Here is a 24581-nt window from a genome sequence, read left to right as displayed (position 1 = left end):
CTTGTGATGCCTTCACAAAGCAGGAGTAGGTTCCACTGTAAGAAAGACAGTACTCAAAACACTGACATAAAATAGGAAACAGGCAAACTAACCCAGAGAAATGCTCTTGTCCTGAGGTCTCTCCTCCTTCTCTCAGCCTCAACTGACTCAACTCCCTCCTTGGCCAAGATTCTCAGTTCTTTCCAGGGAAAGCAACCAAAGAAACACATTCTCCTTGGTTCCATCTGACCACTTCTCCATGAGTCCAATGACATGGGTTACATTTCTCTTAATAGGATGATTTCAACTGCTTTTTAACATTTCACAATCCGCTCTCAGTATCCACAGATTCTGCATCTCAATCTATCCCCCAAAAGCCAACCTTGATTCTGCCATTTTATGTAAGACACATCATACTACAACCCCGTTGTTTGTAATAGGACTTGAACATCCATGGATTTTGGTTACTAAGTGGGGTCCTGAAACCAAACCTCAGCAGATACTGAGGTCAAACTGTAAATAATGTTCAAATTCTTTTTATTTTCAGAATAAACAACCATACAATCAATAAAATTACAATTCAAACATACATCACACTTGTTCTTGTTTTCTTATTATTACCATCTACTTCTTCCATCCACATCTTTCTCCTTCCTACCTCCTCCATTCTTTAAACCGCATGTCATCCTACCTTCCTACTACCTTCTTTCTCATTCTTTCCATCTCTCTCCTCCTTTCTCTCTCTCTCCTTCATAACTGTACCACTCTCTTTCTCATCATTACACTCTACCCAACTGTATCCTCTACTTTCTACACTTACAACTACTTTCAACTACATACCTCTCTTTTTACCACCTCTATTTTCTTACTCCCTTTCTTTCTCACTTCTAGAATAGGAAAGATCTTATTTCAGCTTCCTCACTTCTAATTTATTCTATACTTTACCATGTATCATAACTTTCCTTTCTTTCTCTATTTCATATTTACTTTACTACTACACTTCTATCTTGTTACTCAATTTACATTCTTCTACTCTATCCAAAGTTCACTTAATACACAGAAAAGAATCTACAATGTCATCTCTTTTTATCTCCTTTGAAGGCTGACTGATGCATTTCTGCATCATTATATAAAACAGTGATGACTCCACTCCACTCCTATTCCCTCTAACTCTGGGTGAATATGATGATGATGATGATGATGATGATGATATATTTAGATCCCGCCTTTTCCCGAAGGAATGAAGGTGGGTTACAAGAAAAAGTAATAAAATACAATATACATTTAAAATAATAGCCAAACCCTAACCCTCCCTCCTGCACCCCAGTCCCAATTATAGAAGTAAATTATGGGCCTGAACAGACAGGCCAAAATAAAGCTGCTTTGGGTCACTTTGGAGGAATGCTGTTCAGAGACACATGCATCTTAAGAGGCCAGAAGCTGCACCAAAGCTGTACCCCAGTCCTTAGGACTGTAGCATTGCTTTGTCATGGCTTCTGGCCTCTTAGGACACATGCATCATTTAAATAGCATACCTCCAAAGTGATCCAAAGGAGCTTTGTTTTGGCCTGTCTTGGCCTGTCTCTATGGGCTCTAAGTAAGATAAATTACAATACAGATAAGAGAAAGATAAAATGGTCTAACTAGGGTGGAGAGGCTGAGGGGAGAACTTCTATCTATGCAGGGTAGCCGGGGTATCGGTATCAATAACAGTGTCAGTGACAGTGAAAAGTCTAATCTGGAAAGGCCTGCTGAAAGAGATCCGCCTTAACAGCCTTTTTAAAGGCTTCTAAGGTGGTGATGTGATGGATCTCTTCTGGCAGGTCATTCCAAAGCCTAGGAGTGGCAGAATAAAAGGTCATCTGGGTTTCTGTAGCCAATCTACTTTTCTTAAGCTTTAGGAGACTTTTTCCAGTGCAGAGAGGATTGTGTGGAAGAAGGCAATCCTGCAAGTAGTCAGGACCCAAGCCATGTAGGGCTTTAAAGGTTACATCCAAAACCTTGTATCTTGCAAGTGGAGGGATTTAAGAGCCTCCCTTTGATTCTCTTGGATCCCTCTCCAAAATCTCATGGCCCCACAGAGACTCCCAAGAGGAGAGGAGGCCTGGCAGCTGGAGAAGAGGGGAGGGGGGGCTTCCTTGCTTCCAGCCCCCAAAGCTGCCTCCCTACAGAAGACCCTCCAGACCCCCATCCTTGGCTCCAAAATGGGGGCTCTTACCTCTCAGCCATCCTTCTCACAGAGGAACCAAATTTGGGGGTCCCCCATCGCCTTCTCGAGGCCCCCACCTTCCCTTTCCTGCCAAGGAAACCCAGAAGGAGCCCTTCTTCTTCCTAAGCAGCCAACAGTCAAAGCCACCAGCCTTCTAGAACCCTATTCAGGCTCCAAGCCAACCACCAGCCTTTCCCAGAATTCCACACTCTCCCTCCTCCCAGCGGAGGAGACCGGGAGACGGAGCAATGGGTGCAAACGCCAGGAAAAGAGAGTTTATTTTCCTAAACTTGTAATTCCAGTTGTGTCCCTTTATGAGGGAGAATGGCATATTATTATTATTATTATTATTATTATTATTATTATTATCAACAACAATTATGATAATTAGTGTCTTGTTCCCAAAACCACAGAGCCTTGTGAAATCTCAAAGACTGTGTTTCTCACACTGAGGTTTTTGCAGCTCTTTGCACCTCAGATCCGAAGCCACTGCGGGTCCAACGATGCGAATTCAGGTGACAACGTTTTGTGTTATCACACGTGATTCCTTTCTTCTTCTTTTTAAATAAAGTTTATTGAGTTTAAAGTAAAACATACATACATACATCTTTCTAAAAAGAACCAACAGTTACATTGACAAGGTATATGATATATCAATATTTGTATGCAGCCTTTTATACTCAGAGGTTGAACAGTCAGTTCTTTGGCTTCTCCCATCTCATACCTTCTTCAGATCAGCTCCTCGCTCCTTTTATCTTTCTTATCTCACTCATCCAATTAATCCCACTTTCCGTGTCTCTTCCTCCTCGTTCATACATACTCTAACCTTCTTTGCCCAATTTTATCCTTGATTGCTTGATTATTTCTTGCTCTGAGTCCCAGCTTAGCAACACCTTTTATATTTTACCCATCAGACCTTTTTGATAGCCTTTGATCAATAAAAGCTTTTCTAGCTCTGAACTATCCTCTTTTTCTCCCGTGATTTTAGGTCTTGCTGCGTTTTGGAGTAAATTTGTTGATATTCAAACCAATTCAGATTAAAACCTTGTAAATTTAAACCTTTTTGTGTTTTAATTTCTATTTCTTCACTCTTAAACTTTAAGAGATCGTCATAAATAATCCAATTCCCTTCTCTCTCCATTTTCGTTCTGCAAATGGCTTCTAAGGCGAGGCCCATTTTGGGAATCCCATAACTATCCGACCTTTATACTTGTTCCAAATCCTAAACAACGCATGTCTAATACAATGATTGTTAATCGAGGGATCTGCTTTTTCTTTGTCATATAAGAGAAAAGTATGCCTTCCAAATTTAAGGCCTTTGCCTTCCAATTCTCATGATTCTTTATCCTGCAAATTAATCCAATTTTTAATTAGCCTCATCATATAATTTAATATTTGGAACCATTAACCCTCCTCTTTCCTTTGCGTCTTGTAAGACCTTTAGTTTTGCTCAAGGGTTTTCCCTCCCAAATGAAGTTTGTTAAATCCTTTTGCCAATTCTTAAGCATTTTCTCTGGGATTATAATAGGGAGAGTTTGAAATAAAAAGAGGATTTAAGGTAATATCTTCATTTTAATGGCAGCTTTCTTACCTAAGAAGGATAAGTGCAGTTTATTCCAATTATTAATTTCATTTTAATTGTTTTTCCACAGAGAGCCATAGTTATTCCCGAAGAGTTCATTTGTTTTATTTGAAATGATTAATCCTAAATATCTAATTTCCCCTTTAACTTCAATTCCAGTGAATCCGGTTACTTTGGACATTTGTTCTTTATTCATATTTTTCATTAAAATCGCAGATTTTGGTAAATACACTCTGAAACCACTAAAGTCTCTAATGTTTTTATAGCCTTCTTAAGCTTATCTGCATTATCTAAGGGCTCCTCTAGATCTATAAACAAATCATCCGCATAGGCTTTTATTTTATATGTATGTTTTTTAATTGTTACTCCCTTCAAATCAATATCCAATTTTACCTTCCTAATTAAGATCTCAATCACAACTAAGAAGAGAAGGGGAGATAAGGGGCATCCTTGACGCGTTCCCTTTTTAATAGGAAAGGAGGGGTTTTTCTCTCCGTTTCTTAAAATATTAACCTTTTGAACCGAATACAATCTCTCTATCCGTCTACGAAAATTATCTCCTATATTCATCGCCTCTAAGATTTTAAACATTGTGTTCCAATTTACAGAATCGGATGCTTTTTGTAGGTTTAAAAGAAATAAACCTGGCTGCTTGCCATTATGTCTATGACAGTCCTCCAAAATATTCAAGACATGCCATGTGTCCTCTTTTAGTTGTCTTCCAGGGAGAAAACCTTTCTGATCCACATCAATAATTTTAATTAAGATCTATTTAAATCTTTTAGCCAAAATTGCTGTGTATATTTTGTAGTCGGAGTTTAATAACGAGAGAGGCCTATAATTAGCGGGGTCATTGACTGCTCTGCTTTCTTTCACAATTAAGGTAACATTCGCTTCTTTCCATGTATCTGGTATTTTACCAGTAAGAGCTTCTTTGGAAACTTGGTCTAAGGCAGGGGTCGGCAACCTCCGGCCCACGGGCCGGATCCGGCCCGCGGGCACCTTTCCGCCGGCCCCCGGTCCCTCCCGCCGCCAAAATCGCTGCCGATTTCGGCGGTTTCAGCCGCCATTTTGCCCTTCAAAATGGCGGCGAAGTCTCGCGCGTCCAAAAAGGTCGCGTGAGATTTCACCGCCGTTTTGAAGGGCAAAATGGCGGCACCCATTAAGAGGCCCGCTGCGGCCTCCGGAGCCCCGAAACGGGACTCCTGGAGCCACAACGGACCTCTGGGAGGCCCATTGCCGCCGCTGGGACCCTCCAGGAGGGCTCCTGTGACAGCAGTGGGCCCCTGGGAGGCCAGTTGCCGCCGCTGGGACCATCCAGGAGGGCTCCTGTGAAGGCAGCGGGCCCTTGGGAGGCCAGTTGCCACCGCTTGGACCCTCCAGGAGGGTTCTAGCGGCAGCAGCAGGCCCCTGGGAGGCCAGTTGCTGTCCCTTTGGCCCTCCTGGAGGACCCCAGCGAAGGCAACGGGCCCACTGGGAGGCCAGTTGCTGTCGCAGGAGCCCTCCAGGAGGGCTCCGACAGCGGCAGCGGGGCCCTGGCTTCAGGGGCCAGCAAAGACGGGGAGGCCTCCAGCGCTGGCGGTCCCCGCTGGCTCTTTCCTGACCTCTGACAGGGCCTGGGGCCCCATCAGGGGCCGGCAAAGTGGAGGTGGCATGGCCCTTGGGGGTGGAAGCTCTGCCCCTGGGGGTGGAAGCTCCGCCCCCGGCTTCGCCCCCCCAAGTTGTCTGAGGGACACCAACCCGGCCCCCGGCTGAAAAAGGTTGCCTACCCCTGGTCTAAGGGGTGGCATAACTCTTCCTTAAATGCTTTATACAAATATAAGGGAAAGCCATCTGAGGTTTTATGGGCTTTCCCTTCCTCTATTGCTTCTAAAATTTCATCCATAGTTATATCTGGCTCTAAGAAATTTCTTTGCCCTTCGTCTAGTTTCACTCTTTCTTCTATGTTACACCAATCGAGTAAGTTTTCCACCTTGAGATTTTCACTTCCATATAAATTTTTGAAGTATTCAAAGAAGGTCTGTTTAATATCCTCTTGTCTTGATAATATTTTCCCGTCTTTCTTGATTTTTAAATTGTGGTTTCTATTTCTCTTCTCTTTTAATTTAAGGGCTAACCATCTCCCTACTTTCTTGGTATGATCAAAATAGTCTAATTGGGGGCTCCTTCCGTGGGGCTTCTGCAGTGATTCCAAAGTGACCCCTCATTTTGGGGAAATCGGTAACAAGCGAATGCACAGAAATGTCTTCCAAACTCACTCCGATTCCACTCCGAATTGGTCTGGTGTGGAATGCAGCTTTGCTTCTGCTCTGTTTTACCATCGCAAACCCCCCGGTTGCAAATTTCCCATGATGCAGCGCTGCAATTCCCCCATTTCCTTCCGGTGGTCCTTTCGCTTTCAGGGCAACTGAGGGGGTGTATAGGCAGCCAATGGGAGTGGAGGCAGGTTCAGGTAAAGGGAAGGAGGCCACGCCCCCTCAGGAATGGGGAGCCAATGGGGAAATCCCCATAGACTTTGGTTTTATCAATAAAGAACATTCCTAATACAACGGCGCCCTCTTATGGATACTCAGGGCACTGCAGCCTCTTTGGGCTTCTCTCCAACGTCTATCCTGGACCACCATCTGGTGGCCACTCTTGGTAATTCACTAATAGCAGTTAACCAAATTAAACAGTATATAAACCAGAAACATGAAACAAGCTAGACAAGGAAACTATTCCATTGATTTGTAATTGGTTGACTGGCCGAACCGAAAGGGTACTCAACAATGACACCTTAACATCCTGGAGAGAAGTGACCAATGGGGTGTCCAGTGGGGTTCTGTTCAACATCCTTATCAATGACTTGGATGACAGAATTAGAGGCATAATTATCAAATGTGCAGATGAGACCAAACTAGGAGTAGCAGCTAATACCCCAGAGGACAGGATGAAAATTCAAAATGACCTGAATAGACTAGAAAGCTGGGCCAAAGCGAACAAAATGAAATTCAACATGGAGAAATGTAAGGTACTGCATTAAGGGCGGAAACATGAAATGCACAGATATAGGATGGAGTACACCTGGATGAATGAAACTACGTGTAAAAGGGATCTAGGAGTCCAAGTAAACCACAAGTTGAACATGAGTCAACAGTGTGATGTGGCAGTTAAAAGGCCAATTTGATTTTAGGCTATATCAATAGAAGTATAGAGTCTAGATCAAGGGAAGTAATAGTGCCACTCTATTCTGCTTTTGTCACCTGGAATATTGTGGGTACCACAATTCAAAAAGGAAGTTGAGAAACTGGAGCACGTCCAAAGGAGGGCGACTAAAATGGTGAAGGATTTGGAAACCAAAGATCACAATGGAACAGTCTCAATCTTCAGGAAAGGAGCATCAGCCTCAGGTTGCAATGGTCACGTCTCAAACCTTCAGGTATGCAGCATTAGCCTAAATTCACAATGGTCCCATCTCATTGCTGCAGGCAAGTAGCATCAGCCTGAGGTCACAATATGTCATGAATCCTTTTATTCATGCATTTACTCATTTAGGAATTCATGCCATAAGGGTTATAGGTTTAGGTTTAGAGTAGAATTAAGATAGATGGGATTTATGGTGGGTTAAAATAATATGTTTTAATATGTGCTTTAACGGAAGATACTAGAAAGAGGTAGGGAGATCATGGCTAAAGAATGTGTTTCTTTGCTAGGACTGGAATGTGTGGGAATCACCCTTCCAACAAAGGCATGAGTTTAAAAGGCTGGTTTCTGGAAAAGGAGAGTTATGGATATTTTATATTATGTTGCTACGAGTTTATGTTTATTCTGTTTTCATATGGTATCATATTATGTGAAGATTGATAGGGTTTTATATTATAAATAGCGATATTTATGGGAGAGAAGCAGGCCAGCAACAACAGGCCTCTGCCTGCTAAGAACACAAGCCCTCCTCCCGACCACCATCTTGCTTGTCTTTATTGCATGTTGATCATTTTTTATTGGTTTTTGTGAGGTTGTTTTTATGATGTGCAAGTTTTAAATGATTCTGTGAACCGCTTTGATCACCTCGGAAAAGCGGTATAAAAATAAAGCATATTATTATTATTATTATTATTATTATTATTATTATATATTGTTAAACCATAATGTTAATTAAACTGTTGTGTGGCTGAGTTCTGTGGTCCAAGGCCACAGGTGCAGTGGTTGAGAAAAGGCACATGAGAGCATAATTGCTTTTAGAAAGGCTGCCAGAATCCCAGATGGGAGGACACTGCGCAGAAAAGGGCGGGAGAACGCTGTGTGGGAAAGGGCTATCCAATTAATTAGCTTTATTGGTGAATGGAGTGCGGTGGATTCATATGGTTATAAAAGGGATATGTTTATACTTTCTTTCATTCCTGACAAAAATGTCACTTCTATTACATGTATCTTCTTCTTCAATAAAAGCTGTTCCTTTTTCAAATACTGCCTTTTGTGTTGCAAGAGGGGCTGCAATTAGGACCCTGACAGATATCTCTCTCCCCTTCCATTCTCCCTGCTATCCCAAAAGAGCTGGAGAGCATACCAAACCAACCACAGAACCTTTCCCTGCTCTTGTGTAATGCCAGGTCAGTCAAAAATAAAACACACATAGTCCATGATCTCCTACTGGACCAAGAGGCTGACCTGTCTTGTTTCACAGAGACCCGGCTGGGTGATGATAGCTCTGCCACCTGGGATCAGGCCTTACCAGCCGGGATCTCCGTCAGTAAGCAGGTAAGGGGAGTGCCTTTGGTCCATGAAGACAATCTTGCCTTGAGCAGGATACCTATCCATATGATCGACCACATCGAATGTGGTCAAATCAAATGTATTTACCTCAGCTTAAAGACTAGGGAAAGTCTAGGGATTCTGTTGGTTTAAGGTTCATCCCGTTCCTTAACAGACTCCCTAGGCAAGGTGACACAACTGGTCTCAGAGCTGCTGCTGGATTCGCCTAGGCTTTTGGTCCTGGCCGACCGCAACATCCCCCTCGAGGCCCCTCCTCAGCATGCGCAGGGATTGCCAGGGCCTAGCTGCTGCTGCTGCTTATTCTGCTGGCATCCTTTGTGGGAAAGGAAGGTATGCACCGGAGATTCAGCGGCCTCCCCTTCCTTCCCTCTTTTCTTCCTTTGAGAAGATTGCAATGGAGCCCAAGGTGCAGAGCTGGACTCAGGAGGGAAAGGCAGGAAAGGAAGGCTATGCTTTGGAAATAAAGCTCTCTCTGTGTATCCTGTATGTTTGCCTATGCTGTTCATATGGATGGGAATGGAGCTGAGGACTGAGGAGAGAATAAAGGGTCAGTTTTGTGCATCAAAGAGTCCAGTGTGTTGAAATAGGAAAGCACTTTATTGAGAACACATAGTCAGAAATTCAGTCTTTAAGCCATAACTGCGCATTCCACGCCAAACAATACATTCAAACCCAAAACCTAAAACTTCACCCTCTTCTAATCCTAGCCCCCACCTCCAATACCCACAGTCTCTGCCCCACAGGCAACAAGGCCGCCTTTTCCATTCCCAGAAACTAGACCCCTTTCTGTTAATACCTGCCCCCAACTTTCTTCAGACAACATCCCAAACATTGCAAAAGCTATCATTCCCATAACTATTCTAGACAGCTGCAACAAATCCCAGCCCCCCATCTAGCAAACCATGACCCACAATCCCCAGCCAAATTTACAACCCATTGCAACTATCTATACTATTAGCAATTAAAATCTAAACTTAACAAAATATAACTTTAAAACACAAACAGACATATGGACAGACAAGCCTTACAAACAAAATCACAAGGGCTTTTCTTAGCAACACCGAATTAAAATATTTTACATTCCTTATTGACAAAAATATTGTTAGTTTATTCCTGAGATTTGTATGGCTTCTCCCCTGTGTGGACTCTTTGATGTGTCACTAGGTGAGACTTCTGAGAAAAACATTTCCCACAATACTGGCATTTGTATGGCTTCTCTCCTGTGTGGACTCTCTGATGTAACACTAGGTGTGCCTTTGAAGAAAAACATTTCTCACAATGCTGGCATTTGTATGGCTTCTCTCCTGTGTGGACTCTCTGATGTAACACTAGGTCTGACTTAGAAGAAAAACATTTCTCACAATTCTGGCATTTGTATGGCTTCTCTCCTGTGTGGACTCTCTGATGTATCACTAGGTCTGACTTAGAAGAAAAACATTTCTCACAATTCTGGCATTTGTATGGCTTCTCTCCTGTGTGGACTCTCTGATGTCTCACTAGGGCTGACCTCCAAGAGAAACCTTTCCCACAACGCTGACATTTGTATGGCTTCTCTCCTGTGTGGACTCTCTGATGTCTCACTAGGTGTGCCTTTGAAGAAAAACATTTCTCACAATGCTGGCATTTGTATGGCTTCTCTCCTGTGTGGACTCTCTGATGTCTCACTAGGGCTGACCTCCAAGAGAAACCTTTCCCACAACGCTGACATTTGTATGGCTTCTCTCCTGTGTGGATTCTCTGATGTTCCACTAGGTATGAGTTTGACCAAAAACATTTTCCACAATGCTGGCATTTGTATGGCTTCTCTCCTGTGTGGACTCTCTGGTGCCTGACACGGATTGACTTGTAAACAAAACGTTTCCTACAATACTGGCATTTATGTGACTTCCTTCCTCTGTGGACTCTCTCATGAATCAAATGTGCTTCTGTAAAGGACAATGACAGATAAGACTGAAAATTAGAGTTAAGAGAGGAGGGTGTTACCCCATGTTTTAGCCCTCATTAAACCCTCCTAATTTGAGATTAAATTAATAAAGTTTCTGTGAGTAACCCAAGCATGACCCTGCTGCTTATGCCCTTAAATCCATGGAACGACTGTATCCTTACTCCTAGGAGCTAGCAAATAAGAGGCTGGATGGGGACTGCCTTGAGGGAATCAGTGGAAGCAGACAGTCAAAGGACTGTTGAAAAAATATTCCATTAAACATGTGCAAAAATACTATTGACAAGTGGCATCATATCCTGTGAGACTGCAATAGAGTCCTGAGTCAGAGCCCAAGGCATGATGCAACCTAACTGCAGAGGTCCCTTCATGATGTTTGGCACCAGGAGATGACTCACAATCAATACAGTATACAGCTCATATGCGGATTGGTGTGCATTGGATTGGAGTTGTGTGTACAAGAGATGGTGAAGCTGATGGAAGTCTGAGAGGAGAGTTTGCAAATATTTGTATTATTTTGCAACTCAATATAGAGAACCTCCGATGATTTAGATGAAATCAACTGTGTTTGTGTCTTATTTTTAAGTGTGAAAAGTAGTCAGTGCATTGCCAGTATATATATATCCTGGGCCTTCCCAGAGGTCCCTTCCTCTCCGCCCAGAGCTAGGCGATCCTGGCTTTGCTCCTGCTTTCCCCTCCTGGCTCCCAGATGCCTGATCCCCTTCCCTTTCTTCCTCCCTCTCCAACTTTCCCTCTTGCCCATCTGCACTGCTTTACCATTTCACTTTCAACATCTCTTCCCTGCCTTTCTGTTTTTCACATTGCATCCATCTCTCTATCACAGACACACACCCACAGAGTTTGATGCATAATATGGACATCTTGAGGTTCATTTCTTCAGAATGGAAAGGCAATTAATATACAACTAATGCATTAGGAAAGGCAGAACAAGGGGTCTGGGACCTGGTTTCTGATATTAGTGAAGGTCAAGTACGAGGGATGAGCCTTAAAACAACCTTAAGGCATCTCTAAGACAGAGATGGACTACTGTTGGGAAGTGGTGTGGTCACATTGGACCTGAGGAGATCTCAGGGACAACCCTACATTGTGTCACCTAAAAATATGGCATAATGTTTTGCGCCTCAATATCCCACAGCATCCCTTTGAGAAAGTGAAGGTCATTTTGCCACTGTTGGGCCCTCTCTGAGCCATTGCAGGGCCAAGGGAGGCCTTTTTCCCACAAAGCCTCTCTAGAGCCTCAAAAGGCTGGAAGAGGGGCCACAAAAGCCAGGAAACTTGCTCAGGAATGGGCTGAGGACCATTTAGGGGCAAAAAGCATTAATCTCCATGGCTCCTTCCCACAAAATTCCAGAATTGGCAGTTTAGGATTGGATATTGAGAATCCTTACAAAGTGGAGAACAATAGTGCCTCACTAAAACTAGAAATTCCAAGATTCCACAGGAAGTTGTTACGACAATTAAATTACATGTGAAAGGGAACAAGAAATGGTAGTAGAGTACAAGTTGAACATGTGTCAACAGTGTGATGCAGCAGCTAAAAAGGCCGATGTGATCTTAGGCTGTATCAATAGGAGTATAGTGTCAAGATCAAGGGAAGTAATAGTGCCACTCTATTCTGTTTTGGTCAGGGCTCACTTGCAGTGATCCTGTGTCCAGTTCTGGGCACCACAATTCAAACAGATGTTGAGTAGCTGGAGCATGTCCAGAGGAGGAAAACCAAAATGGTGAATGGTCTGGTAACCATGCTCTCTGAAGGAATGACTTAGGGAGCTGGGTATGTTTAGCTTGGAGAAGAGAAGATAAAGAGTGGATATGATAGCCCTGTTCAAATATTTGAAGAGAAGGCATATTCAGGATGGAGCATGCTTGCTTTCTGCTACTCCAGAGAAAAGGACATGGAACAATGGATGCAAGCCACAGGGACAAGAGGCTCCACTAAAACTTTAGGAGGAACTTCCTGACACTAAGAAATCGTCAAGAGTGGAATATACTCCCTCAGAGTTTGGTGGGGTCTCTTTCTTAGGAGGTCTTTAAACAGAGGCTGGATGGCCATCTCTCGGAGGTGCTTTGAATGTCTATTCCTGCATGGCAGAAGATTGAACTGGATGGTCCTTGTGGTCTATTTCAACTCTTTGATTCTATAATTTTAAAGTGAAATCATAACGCTCTGGCAGTAAATTATGAAAGGGCCCTCAGTCTTCACAGGAAGTGCAATGGATTCAGGTTCCTTACCCACAGAGGCTACATTGTCATAATTCTCCATCATTATAGAACTGTACATAAGTTTCTGCTTTTTAGTCAACAGTTTCCATTCCTCCTCGGTGAAATATACCGCCACATCTGCAAAGGTCACCTGCAACAGAAAATAGCCGTCATCCAGAGAGTGACTAAACAAAAGGGGAGGAAAGCACATGGTGCATTGCAAATATTATTTCAACACTTCAGAATTCAGTCCAGGAAATAAACTTTAAATTCTGGAAGCAAGCAAAAAGCTACTGCCTTTGAGATCCAGTTTGTCTCGAATCCTTTCAATATAATATATAATATGATAAACAATATAATTTAGGCCATTTCTGGAATATTATTGATTGATTAGTTTACTGACTATCCCAACATGTACTGTATAGTATATTTAGTCACCAATGAATTATAGTGCATTTAGCCATATCTCACCTAATTTCAGAGGCAAATTTCATTTTTAAAAAACAATTCTGGGGAGTACTCTCGGCTTGAGGGCCACTGGGCCCACACTCAATTTAAGTCCAGAAATATTCTTCAATATCCCCTAGCATTTTACAGACTGGGAAAGGAATACACACGTGGACAAGGAAGACCAGAAGGGGGTCAAGATGGCCAAAGTTGTTAATGATAACTATCACACAAGTGAGGAAGGGTACAGAAGTTTGCTTTTGCCTCCGACTCTTGGCAAGGGCAAGACCCTGCCCCCTTCTCTCGTCTCTCCCCTCTTTTGAATTGATGGGATGTACACTCTTTTGAACTTGGAACACATTTTTCAGCAACTGAACTGACCTGAGGAGAAGGGGGAAAGTGTGAGGAAGAGAGTGAAATAGGACATTTAAAGCCCCTGAAAAAATGAGGTGACAGAAAATTAACCAGGACTCTCTCTGCCAAACTGGGACAGCATGTTCTCCACTTGCTTTCAGGAGCCGGCTCAGACAAAGATGAAACAAATAGTCAGGATGACAACTTACCAAAGAGTTGTTGTACTTCGGCAGCCTCTTTCTGTTGGAGGCCAACTCCCTCCGCTTGGCCTTCGTGTCGGCCATTAGGTGGGCAGGGGATCCTGGTGGCCCTGCACTTGGTCACTTCCAGCAAGAGAATGCTCCAAAGCTGTGTACAAGGGGTCCAAGATGAAGTTCCTGAGAAAAGAGACCAGGGTTAGGCTTGCTTTTGCTAGAAACCCTGCAGCACTCCAAGTCACTGAGATCAGCATCCTGCTGGTGACATACGCAGGTGACGAATGTCTCCTTTGGGCCAATACAGAGGTGGGCATCCCCTTCCTCCCTCTCCATGAAACATAGCCCCCTGGAACTACCATAGACACAGTTACTCCATGCCTTGTGAGAGTAGCTGGACATCAGGGGATAGGAATTGGAAAAGGTCCTGACTATGTCCTCATAGCTAGATGTGAAATGAGTGCATTATCTGTTGAAACCTGCAGGGGTCCCCAGTGGCCCTCAGAAGAAGATTTCTTCATTTTGTTTCTGACTACAGAAACACAGCTGGATGCTTCTCTAATATCTCACACCCAACACTCTCACTAGGCATGGAATGGCCATGTGGGATGGCTTCCACAGCTCTATGGTAGGACCTGGATCAGTGAATTGCCAGTTGTAGCCTGATTCCAGCCAGAGCAACAATGGAGCATAGAGGGTTGTGCTGGGTCAGGCTGTCTGGCCTGGTGGTTCCTCATTCTCCCAGTGGCCAAAACAGCAGAACTCTCCATGCTCCTATGTTGCTCTGGGTGGAATTGGTCTACATCTGGCCATTCACCAGGGAGGACACCAGTCAGGAAGGGCAGAAAAGGAGCTCTCTCTTCTCAGGTTGTTCCCATTCCATGGGATCCAGCCCTCCTCCCAGAATCAGGTGGGACCAGAAGATTGAACTGATGGGAAGGGAGCACCCAATTCCCATGGCAGCCTTCTGCATGCAGAGAGGTCACAATTCTGAGAGTGTCTCTGCCCATGTGGAGAGTGCCCATTTTCCACACTGTTGCCTGTCCATCTTGTCTTGGGAATATCTTGTTCCAGCCACATACAGACCTAAATTCTAGCCTCTATCTTGTGCCTAGTCCTGATCAGAGTAGAATCACTGAATCATTTGGATTTATCTATATGTTGACTCACCAGTCACTTATGGGTTCAGCAGGTCTACTCTCTAGGGTTATGCCTGCAAAACATGGGCTCACTCTCTCAGCTTCAACCTTTCCAAACAATCCTGGAATGAAACATTTAAACAAAGGTCCTCTTTCAGCTCCAGAAATAAAGGCCTACCTTCAGTACAAAGACCCTGATTCCTGCAGCCCCAGAAAGGGCTCTCCTGCAGTCCTTTATGGCCGGAGCTTCCCTGGGTCAGAGGCCGTCTCCTCAGCCGTAGAGAAGGGTTGCTTTGAGTGCGAAGGAGAAGAAGGTCCAAGGGCTGAGGGAGGGAAGGCAATGGGGAAAAGGTCAGTGCCAATGGCCATGGAGGGCAGAAGGTGACAGTGCCTAGGAAACTCCTCTGAGTTTCCTGAGTCACAGTGGCAGGAGTGAGTCCAGGGGGCTGAGGGGGTCTCCTTTCCGAAAGGGGGAGGCAAGGACCGGTGGGACCCTCCCCAGCTAGGGCCCAAAGGGAGGGTCTCTTTCCCAATACTCTCTCCCAAACCCCAAAGCCCAGCTTCCCCACTGGCCCTGGGTACCCTGCCTCCCTTCCTCACACCCCACAGGCCCCTTCCTTCCTTCCTTCCTTCCTTCCTTCCTTCCTTCCTTCCTTCGCTCCAAAATGGAAGGTCAGTGGCACAAAGGGACACACTTCCTTCCTTTTGGCCCAAGGAGCCTGGCCTCCTTCTCTCTCTGGAGCCTCATACCTCTGTTTAACTGAGGCCTCAGAGAATGTTCTGGAACAATATTCTCCACAGTCACAAGCAGCAGAAAATGGCCAATAGAACACAAAATGGCCACCAGAACACAAAACTGCTGCCAGAACACAAAATGGCTGCTGAAAACAAAATGGCCATCAGAACACAAAATGTTTGCCAGAACACAAAATGGCTGCCTCTGCCTGAGCGCTTGGCATTTGACATTTGAGGCCTTCAGGGGAGAGAGAGAGAGATGGAGGGGAAGAATGGAAGGATGTCCTGGAGGGAGGAGGCCATGGGAGATATAGGGCCTTCCTGAGATATTCGGGGTTTGCTTCCTAACAAAGGCATTTCTGGCCTCATAAATGATTTGGAGCAAACTGGATCTGAAAGGCAGTAGTAGCCCTTTCTCTTGCCAATGGGACTTAAAGTGTATTTCCTGGAATGGATCTCCCAGCATCCACATGGCCAGAAAGAGGAGGGGTCTTGCCCTGCAGTAAGGCCTCTCCAATCCCTCTGAACTGAGGACTCCAACTCCCATGTCTTCTTCACCAGTAGGGTTGCCATAACTGTCCACTATTTCCAGGGACAAAATGTAGGACAAATTCGAGACCAACTGCAGGACAAAACTCAGCCCAGATGTGCTTTAAGGTCCTCCATTTTTCTTAAATGAACTACATTTTGGGCTGAGTTTTGTCCTGCAGTTGTCCTACAGTTTGGTCTCAAATTTGTTCCACATTTTGTCCCTGGTAATAGTGGACAATTATGGAAACCCTATTCACCAGACATATGGTCAATAGCTTTTTTTCCCCGTTCTTTCTTTCTTTCTTTCTTTCTTTCTTTCTCGATATCTGGGTTTTGAGGTGTGATTAAGCCCTGTTAGTGGTGTTAATGCTCTTGTTGTCATTGTGTGCCTCCAAGTTGTTTCTGACTTATGGCAATCGTAAAGGAAGCCTTTTGCGGGCTTTTCTTGCCAAGATTTGTCCAGACATGGCTTTGCAAGTTCCTGCCTCTGAAGCTGAGAGAGTGTGACTTGCCTAAGGTCACTCAGTGGGTTTCCATGGCCAAGAGGGCATTCGAACCCTGGGCTAATGTTCCAACCACTAAACCAAGCTGGCTCTTTCTTGAGGCTTTGTCGTTTTTTGTGGAGGGGCTCCCGACTTCTGGGAGCCTCTCCTGGGGTTGTCTTGGCAAGAGATGTTCAGAGGAGGTTTGCCATTGCCTTCCCTGAGGCTGAGAGAGTGTGGCTTCTTGCACAAGGGACCCAGCTCGTTTCATGGAGGAGTGGGGCACTGGACCCTGGCCTCCAGTTGTAACACAACACTTAAACCACTGCACCACACTGCCTCCCATTCCCATGTACAACCTGAGAAATAACTGCAGACATTTTTCCTGTTCTTCATGTGTGTCTTCAAGTCATTTCCAATTTATGGCGACCCCAAGACATCTTTATCATGGTTTTTCCCCGGCAGGTTTCTTCAGAGAGGGGTTGCCATATTGCCATCCTCTGGGGCTGAGAGAGTGTGATTTGCAATGGGTCACCTAAGTCCAAAACACACTGCAGCAATAATCCAATCTGAGACCCCTTTAACTGCCCTGGCTCAGTGCTAGGGAATTCTGGGAAATGTAGCTTTGTCAGACATTGAGCCTTCTCTGTCAGAGAGCTCTGGTGCCACAACAAACTCCAATTCCCAGGATTCCCTAGCACTGGGCCAGGGCAGTTAAAGCGCTCTCATATGGACTATTGCTGCCGTGTGTTTTGGACCTTACTTGGCCGCAAACTGTCCATAGCCTGCAATGCATCTCCTAATTCTGTTCGCAGTCCCTCCCTCCCAACACTTTCTCATTTCCCCCCAAAACCAGCACAAAGCTGGCAGATGGAAAGAGGTTTTAAAGCAGCATTTAAATCTGCCATATTTGCTTTTAAAAGACTAAATGTCCCAAATGCTATTATCAGTTTTGTAGCTATTATTACAGAAAGACGTAGAGTGCAAACTCCTCAAGTACCTTTATTTTCTGGAGTGAGATGTGCTTTTCCAACTGACTCTCTGTGATGATCTCCGGTGGTCCAAGCAGCCAAACTGCGGCCCTGTGATAATAATAATAATAATAATAATAATAATAGTTTTATACTCCTCTCTTCAGCCAAAAGGCTATCAGATTGTCTTACAAATTGTTAATTAGACATTTAGACATTATGGCTCTTAGCCAAGCAGACCCTTAACTTCCTTAAATCAGGCTACCATCATCCAGTGAATTATAAAAGGACTTCCCTTAACCTACACTGGGACCAGTTAAGGAACCTTATTTCTACTTCTTTACTGATCTTCCCAAGCATCAACTGAGCCAAAACACGTGTAAAAGGAGCGTTGAGTAGTAGATACTCCAAGGAGATATTTACTATAAATAACAAAATATAACTAAAATATAAGTCCTACAAGATATTAAGAATCTTGCAGGTACAATATTTGTAAGTATATAATATTCAATTCATAAAAGCTATTAAAACCATAAATAAACCCAAGCGTCCAATTCTGAGACTAACTTCCAAGATCCGCTCTTTAACTCTCTCTCTCGATCTCCAACCGACACAATTCCCCCAACTGTCTCTTGGTCTCTCAGGCCTTATATCTCCTTCTCACGGAAGCTTCCAGAAGAACCTTTATCTTGCTCTCTGATTGGTCAAGAGAGCCTTCCGTAGCAGTGATGTCATTCTGCATTTGCATAAACCTCCCTTTACTGCCTGAAGAAGACCTCTATTGACTGGAACCCAGTCATTGCACTTTCCCAAGGCAAGGCTTGTACCTATTTCTCAATGTTGTTCTTGGGGTCTGTCTTTCAGTTGTTTCCAGGTCTTATGGTGACCTTATGGGAGTCTCTGAAGGGGTTTTCTTGGCAGGTTCCTTCAGAGTGGGTTTCCCATGGCCATCCTCTGAGGCTGAGAGAGTGTGACTTGCCCAAGACTTCAGTTCTTTTGGAAGCCTTTCTGCTTTATCTTCTAGAAGGCAGCTGAAGTGTTGCTTCTTGCTCTGAAGAATGAGAGGAACCTTGTGGCATCCAGAAGGCTAACATTCTCTGGAGTTATGTCTGATAATATGAATATATAGGATTGCAATACCTGTTCATTTATTAAAAGGTTTATAGGGCACCCCATATCATAGAATCTCATAGCTATGTCTCTTAATAGCAGTTAACCAAATTAAACAGCGTATAAAACAAAAACATGAAACAAGCTGGCTGAATGAAACTACGTGTGAAAGGGATCTAGGAGTCTAAGCAGACCACAAGTTGAACATGAGTCAACAGTGTGATGCAGCAGCTAACAAGGCAAATGCAATTTTAGCCTGAGTCAATAGAAGTACAGTGTCTAGATGAAGTGAAGTAATAGTCCCATTCTGTTCTACTCTGGTCAGGCCCCACCTGGAATATTGTGTCCAGTTCTGGGCCCCACAATTCAAAAAAGGATGTTGAGAAACTGGAGTGTGTCCAAAGGAGGGCGACTAAAATAGTGAAGGGTCCGGAAACCTTATCCTATGAGGAACGACTTAGGGAACTGTGGATGTTTAGCCTGGAGAAGTGAAGGTTAAGAGGTGATATGACAGCCCTGTTTAAATATTTGAAGGGATGCCATTTTGTGCAGGAAGCAAGCTTGTTTTCTGCTGCTCCAGAGAACAAGAACCGGAGGAATGGATGCAGGAAAAGAGATTCCAGCTCAACATTAGGAGGGACATTGGAACACACTCCTTCCTCAGAGTGTATTGGAGTCTCCTTCCTTGGAGGTTTTTAAATAGGGGCTGGAAGGCCATCTCTCACTATGCTTTGATTGAGAGTTCCTCCATGGCAGGGAGGACTGGATGGCCCCAGTGGTCTCTTCCAACTCTATGAGTCTCTAATTCTCTGAGTCTGAGATTACAATGGGAGAGTCTCAATGCTTAAGGTAAGGAGCAGCAACCTGAAGTAAAAAATAGCACCATCTGAATACTTCAAGCAAGGTGCATCAGCCTGAAATCAAAATGGGCAGACTCAATGCATGAGGATAGGAGCATCAGCCTTAGGTCACAATGGGCCATTCTCAATCCTTCAGAGAAGGTGCTTCAGGCTGAAGTCACAATGGGCCAGTCTCAATCCTTCAGGTAAAGAGCACCAGCCTCAACTCATAATAGTCCTATCTAAATCTTTAAGGCAAGGAGCTTGAGTATGAGATCACAATGGGACAGTCTCAATCTTCAGGAAAGGAGCATCAGCCTGAGGTCACAATAGTCCCATCTTAATCCTTCAGGTTTGGAGCATCAGAATGAAGTCACCATGGGCCAATCTCAATCTCTCACACAATGAGCATCAGCCTGAGGTAATGGGCCGGTCTCATCCCTTCAGGTATGGAGCACCAGTCTGAAGTGACAATAGTCCCATCTAAATCCTTCAAGAAAGGAGGATAAGCCTGAGATCACAATAGGCCAATCTCAGTTATTCAGGTAAGATGCATGAGCCTGAAGTCACAATGGGCCAGTCTCAGTCCTTCAGGCAAGGAGCATCAGCCTGAGATCACAGTGGGACACTATCAATGCTTCAGGTAAGGAGCATCAGACTGAGGTCACAATGGGTCAGTCTCAGCCCTTCAGGCAAGGAGCATCAGCCTGAGATCACAATGGGACACTATCAATGCTTCAGGTAAGGAGCATCAGACTGAAGTTACAATGGGCCAGTCTGAAAATGGCTGCTGGACCACAAAATGGCTGCCAGAACACAAAATGGCCACCTCAACCTTAGCGCGTCACAGTTGGCAGTTTGAGGCCTTCAGGAAACCCATAATGGAGGATGTAAGGTCCCTAAAGTCAGAACTGACCCCAAACAGGATTTCCCAACCTTAACAACCTCAGCCTGAAAACCAAGGATAGTATAGGGATTCTATTAGTATACCGTCCACCGCGTTGTCTAACAGACTCCCTATCCGAGTTGACACAGCTGGTCTCGGAGTTGTTGTTGGAGTCGCCCAGACTTATAATTCTGGGCGACTTCAACATCCCACTCGAGACCAGTTTAACAGGTGTGGCTCAGGAGTTCATGGATTCCACGACAGGCATGGGCCTATCCCAATTGGTTTCCAGGCCAACACACTGCGCAGGTCATACCCTTGATGCGGTCTTCAGTACGGAGCAGGAATATCCATGGGCGGAGGTAACTAGTACCACCGCACTGTCATGAACGGATCATTTCCTGGTCAAGGCTGAACTAAGAGCCACAGTCTGCCCCGTGGGGGTGGAGGACCCATTAGAATGGTCTGCCCTCAAAGGTTAATGGAACCAATTGGATTCTAGAAAGCCTTAGAGGGTTCCTTGGTTGGTAATGCCGGTGATTCTGTTGATGCTCTGGTTAATACCTGGAACACCGATATCGCCAGGGCCATCGACACAATTGCTCCCAAGCGTCCTTTCCAACCCACTCCTAATCGTAAATCATGGTATACTGAAGATCTGAGGAAAATGAAGCGGGTTGGACAACGACTAGAGTGCGACTGGCGTGACACTCGACTCCTATCTGACAGAACTCGTCATAGGAAATTCCTTCATTCCTATCGAGAGGCAATACAGGCAGCACAGAGATCTTTCTCCTCTACATGTATTGCATCTGCGGAGTCCCGTCCAGCAGAGCTGTTTAGGGTGGTAAGGGAACTGACACAGGTTCCACCTGTGCAGAACCTTTTGCTTAACCCAACAACAGCCTGCTGTGATGTTTTTAACAACTACTTCGCAGAGAAAATCTCTCAGATAAGAGCTGACCTGGATGCTGGGATTGCAGCAGAATCGACTGATGAGGTGTCCAGTGAACCCATTGTTGAGGTTAAACTGGATCAGTTTGAGCTTGTGAATACCGATGATGTGGACAAGATCCTTGGAAATGTGAAGAAGATGACATGTCCCCTTGATCCCTGCCCATCATGGCTGGCCATCCAGGGGGGTGATGCCTTGATGGCATTTCTTAGAAATGTCATCAATGCATCCCTTAGGGAAGGTTGTGTTCCAACTTGCTTAAAGGAGGCAGTTGTCAGACCGCTCCTGAAAAAACCTTCCCTGGACCCCCTGGATATGAAGAACTACAGGCCTGTATCCTATCTGCCATTTTTGAGCAAGGTAATTGAGAGGGCTGTCACCTTTCAACTCCAAGTCATCTTTGATGAAACCGATTATCTAGACCCATTTCAAACCGGCTTCAGGACGGGATATGGGATGGAGACTGCCATGGTTGCTCTGGCTGACAATCTTCGTCTAGCCATTGACAGAGGAAATGTGACCCTGTTGGTGCTTCTAGACCTCTCAGCGGCCTTCGATACAATTGATCACGACATCCTCTTGGAACGCCTGGGAGAGTTAGGAATCGGTGGCACTGCACTCCAGTGGTTCTGGTCCTTCCTCTCGGGTAGATTCCAGAGGGTGATGCTCGGGGACAGTCGCTCCTTGAAAATGGATCTTAAATATGGCGTCCCTCAAGGCGTCATACTGTCCCCGATGCTATTCAACATTTATATGAAGCCCCTGGGGGAAATCATTCACAGACATGGGGCAGGGTGTTATCAGTACGCTGATGACACCCAAATATATTTCTCCATGTCCCGATCAGCAGCTATGACAACAGATAGCATTTCTCCCCTCAATCAGTGTCTTGAAGCGGTAATGGGCTGGATGAGGAAAAGTAAACTGAGGCTGAATCCAGACAAAATGGAGGTACTTACAGTAGGGGCCCCCAAACTAGGTACAGGGTTGCAACCTCCAGTCCTAGATGGGGTCATGCTCTCCACAAAGGACTGTGTTCGCAGTCTGGGGGTGCTCCTAGACCCATCGCTTCACATGAGAAATCAGGTGAATGCGACAATTAGGAGCGCCTGTTATCAGCTTCGGCTGACACGCCAGCTGTGCCATTTCCTGGAAGTAAAGGACCTGGAAACTGTTGTACATTCACTGGTAACTTCATGACTTGATTTCTGTAATGCGCTCTACATGGGGCTACCCTTGCGTCTAGTCCGGAAACTTCAACTAGTGCAAAATATGGCAGCCAGGCTGGTCGCCGGAAAAACTAGGAGTGTCCGAATAACACCCATCTTAAAATCTCTTCACTGGCTGCCTATTAGTTTCCGGGCACAGTACAAGGTGTTGTTATAACCTTTAAAGCCCTACATGGCTTGGGTCCAACCTATTTGAGGGATCGCCTGCTTCCATATAATGCGCCCCACTGCACCCTCAGGTCCTCTGGGAGGAATCTATTGCAGCCTTTAAAAACCAGACTAACTGCTACCTCCCAGAGGCCTTCTCTGCAATTGCTCCCAAACTATGGAATGGTCTGCCAGATGAGATCCGTCAAATTGCCAGCTTAGACAGCTTTAAAAAAGCTGTCAAGACGGATCTCTTCCGGCAGGCCTTTCCTGAATAAAGTGCCTGGCCACAGAATGACTGCCCCCCACATCATGGATTAGCCCACCGCTCTCTCCTTGTTATATTTTTATTGTGTTTTTAATAGATATTTTAATTGTACATGTTTAATCCTGTTTTAAGGGGGGAATTTGGGACATAATTTTGTAAATTTGGATTTTAATATGTTGTGAGCTCCTTTGATTGTCTTGTAACAGAAAAGCGGGATATAAATAAAAGTATTATTATTATTACTACAATACCTAAAGGTTTTCCTGATGCTCTAATATAGAGACTCCCTGAGATAGTCAGTATTCGCAAGCAAAGGACGGCCAGGAGAGCCCTGGAGAGCTTTGCCTTGGGGTGGCTCTGGATCTCTGGTGCTGCAACAAACTACAAATCCCACGATTCCACAGAATGGAGCCAGGAGAGTTAACACAGTTTCGAACTTGAATATTTCTGCAGTGCAGATACAGCCTGAGCTGGTTGTAAAAGGGTAGAAGTACCCAAGTCTGGTTTTTACCCTCTTAATAATGGTTTTACTTTTAAAAAATAAGCACTTTTTTTGTCTAGTCCTTATTTTTGTTGTTTGTTTCTATATTAGTTTGTTTCATTCTTGGTAATATCAGATGGTCTGGTTTGTCAACTTCCTTCATGAGTTAAAATCTCTTAATAAGGAAACTGGGGAGACTTTTAAAACTTCCTAAAGGAGATCCTTTTGGCCTTTTTTGGGGACTAGCCTCCTCTTAGAAGCCAAAGCCCAATGTTTGTGAAGAAGAAGAATAAGGCTTGTGTTAAAGCTATCCTCCCCATTTCTGATTCCTTTTAAAACCCATGTTCCCCAGAAGGAGCAGAGCTTTGTAATAAGAAAACTCTCTCAGAAAAGAGACACACTTCCTTCGTTTTGGCCCAAGGAGCCTGGCCTCCTTCTCTCTCTGGAGCCTCAGGAGAGAAAGAGAAGCCTCTGTTCAACTGAGGCTCAGAGAAGGGTCTGGAACATTAGTCCCCAGTCACAAGCAGCACAAAATGGCCGCCAGAAGACAAAATGGCTGCCTGTCCCTCAGCACTTGGCAGATGGCAGTTTGAGGCCTTCAGGGAACCAAAAATGGAGGATGAAAGGGCCCCAAAGTCAGAAGGGTCCTCAAACAGGATTTCCAAACCTTAACAACACCTAAAATGCCAAACCAAAAGAACATTCCCAGAGTTCCATAGCACTGAGCCATGGCCATTACAGTGGTGCAAAGCAAGAAGGCACAGGAAGGTGGCATTAATGATGATTAAGGTCTGGCAGCAGCTCTATCCTCCCCCCCCCCCAGGCCTAATAATATCATCATCATGATCATCATCATCATCATGATCATCCTCTTTGCTACAGCATGAGAGCCACCATTAAAAGCATTGCAATGCCTTTGGGGAGTCCCACTCTCCCACCTTCAGAGAGAGAGGGCCATGCCTAGAAGGACTGCTGGGCCTCCTTCCTCCCCTCCTTAATGGCAGTGGCCAAAGAAAAGCAGCAGCAGTAGAACCAAGCCAGACCCAGCCAGACCTCAGGGTAGCAGTGAAGCCTAGTGGTTACAGGCCTTCTCTCTCTGCTCTCGCTCCACTCACTCTTTCTCCTT

The 24581-nt window shown here is 44.8% G+C and overlaps 1 protein-coding gene across 1 annotated transcript; it reads right to left on the bottom strand.

Moving 5' to 3' along the window:
• Window positions 1-4179: 4179 nt before the first annotated feature.
• LOC149290514 (uncharacterized) lies at window positions 4180-15070 on the bottom strand. Its single transcript, XM_089489356.1, has 5 exons — window positions 15000-15070; window positions 13698-13865; window positions 12718-12838; window positions 10030-10447; window positions 4180-4189 (listed from the first exon to the last, which is right to left on the bottom strand). Exons 2-5 carry the CDS (start codon window positions 13770-13772, stop codon window positions 4180-4182), a joined length of 624 nt encoding a protein of 207 aa, XP_089345482.1. The 5' UTR covers window positions 13773-13865; window positions 15000-15070.
• Between the last annotated feature and the right edge of the window lie 9511 nt (window positions 15071-24581).

Source organism: Sceloporus occidentalis, unplaced genomic scaffold (genome assembly GCF_023333645.1).
Source record: "Sceloporus occidentalis isolate IW3139 unplaced genomic scaffold, rSceOcc1.0.p SCAF_39, whole genome shotgun sequence".
Lineage (NCBI taxonomy): Eukaryota > Metazoa > Chordata > Lepidosauria > Squamata > Phrynosomatidae > Sceloporus > Sceloporus occidentalis.
This window is presented reverse-complemented; position numbering and strand designations above follow the sequence as displayed.

What these genes read in the sequence shown, in the direction of transcription:
- LOC149290514 (XM_089489356.1), bottom strand. Translation starts at nt 13,772, where the DNA reads ATGGCCGACACGAAGGCCAAGCGGAGGGAGTTGGCCTCCAACAGAAAG. An exon ending in CGAAGTACAACAACTCTTTG is followed by an intron (nt 12,839 to 13,697) that starts GTAAGTTGTCAT and finishes TTTCTGTTGCAG; the next exon opens with GTGACCTTTGCAGATGTGGC. An exon ending in TGACAATGTAGCCTCTGTGG is followed by an intron (nt 10,448 to 12,717) that starts GTAAGGAACCTG and finishes TGTCCTTTACAG; the next exon opens with AAGCACATTTGATTCATGAG.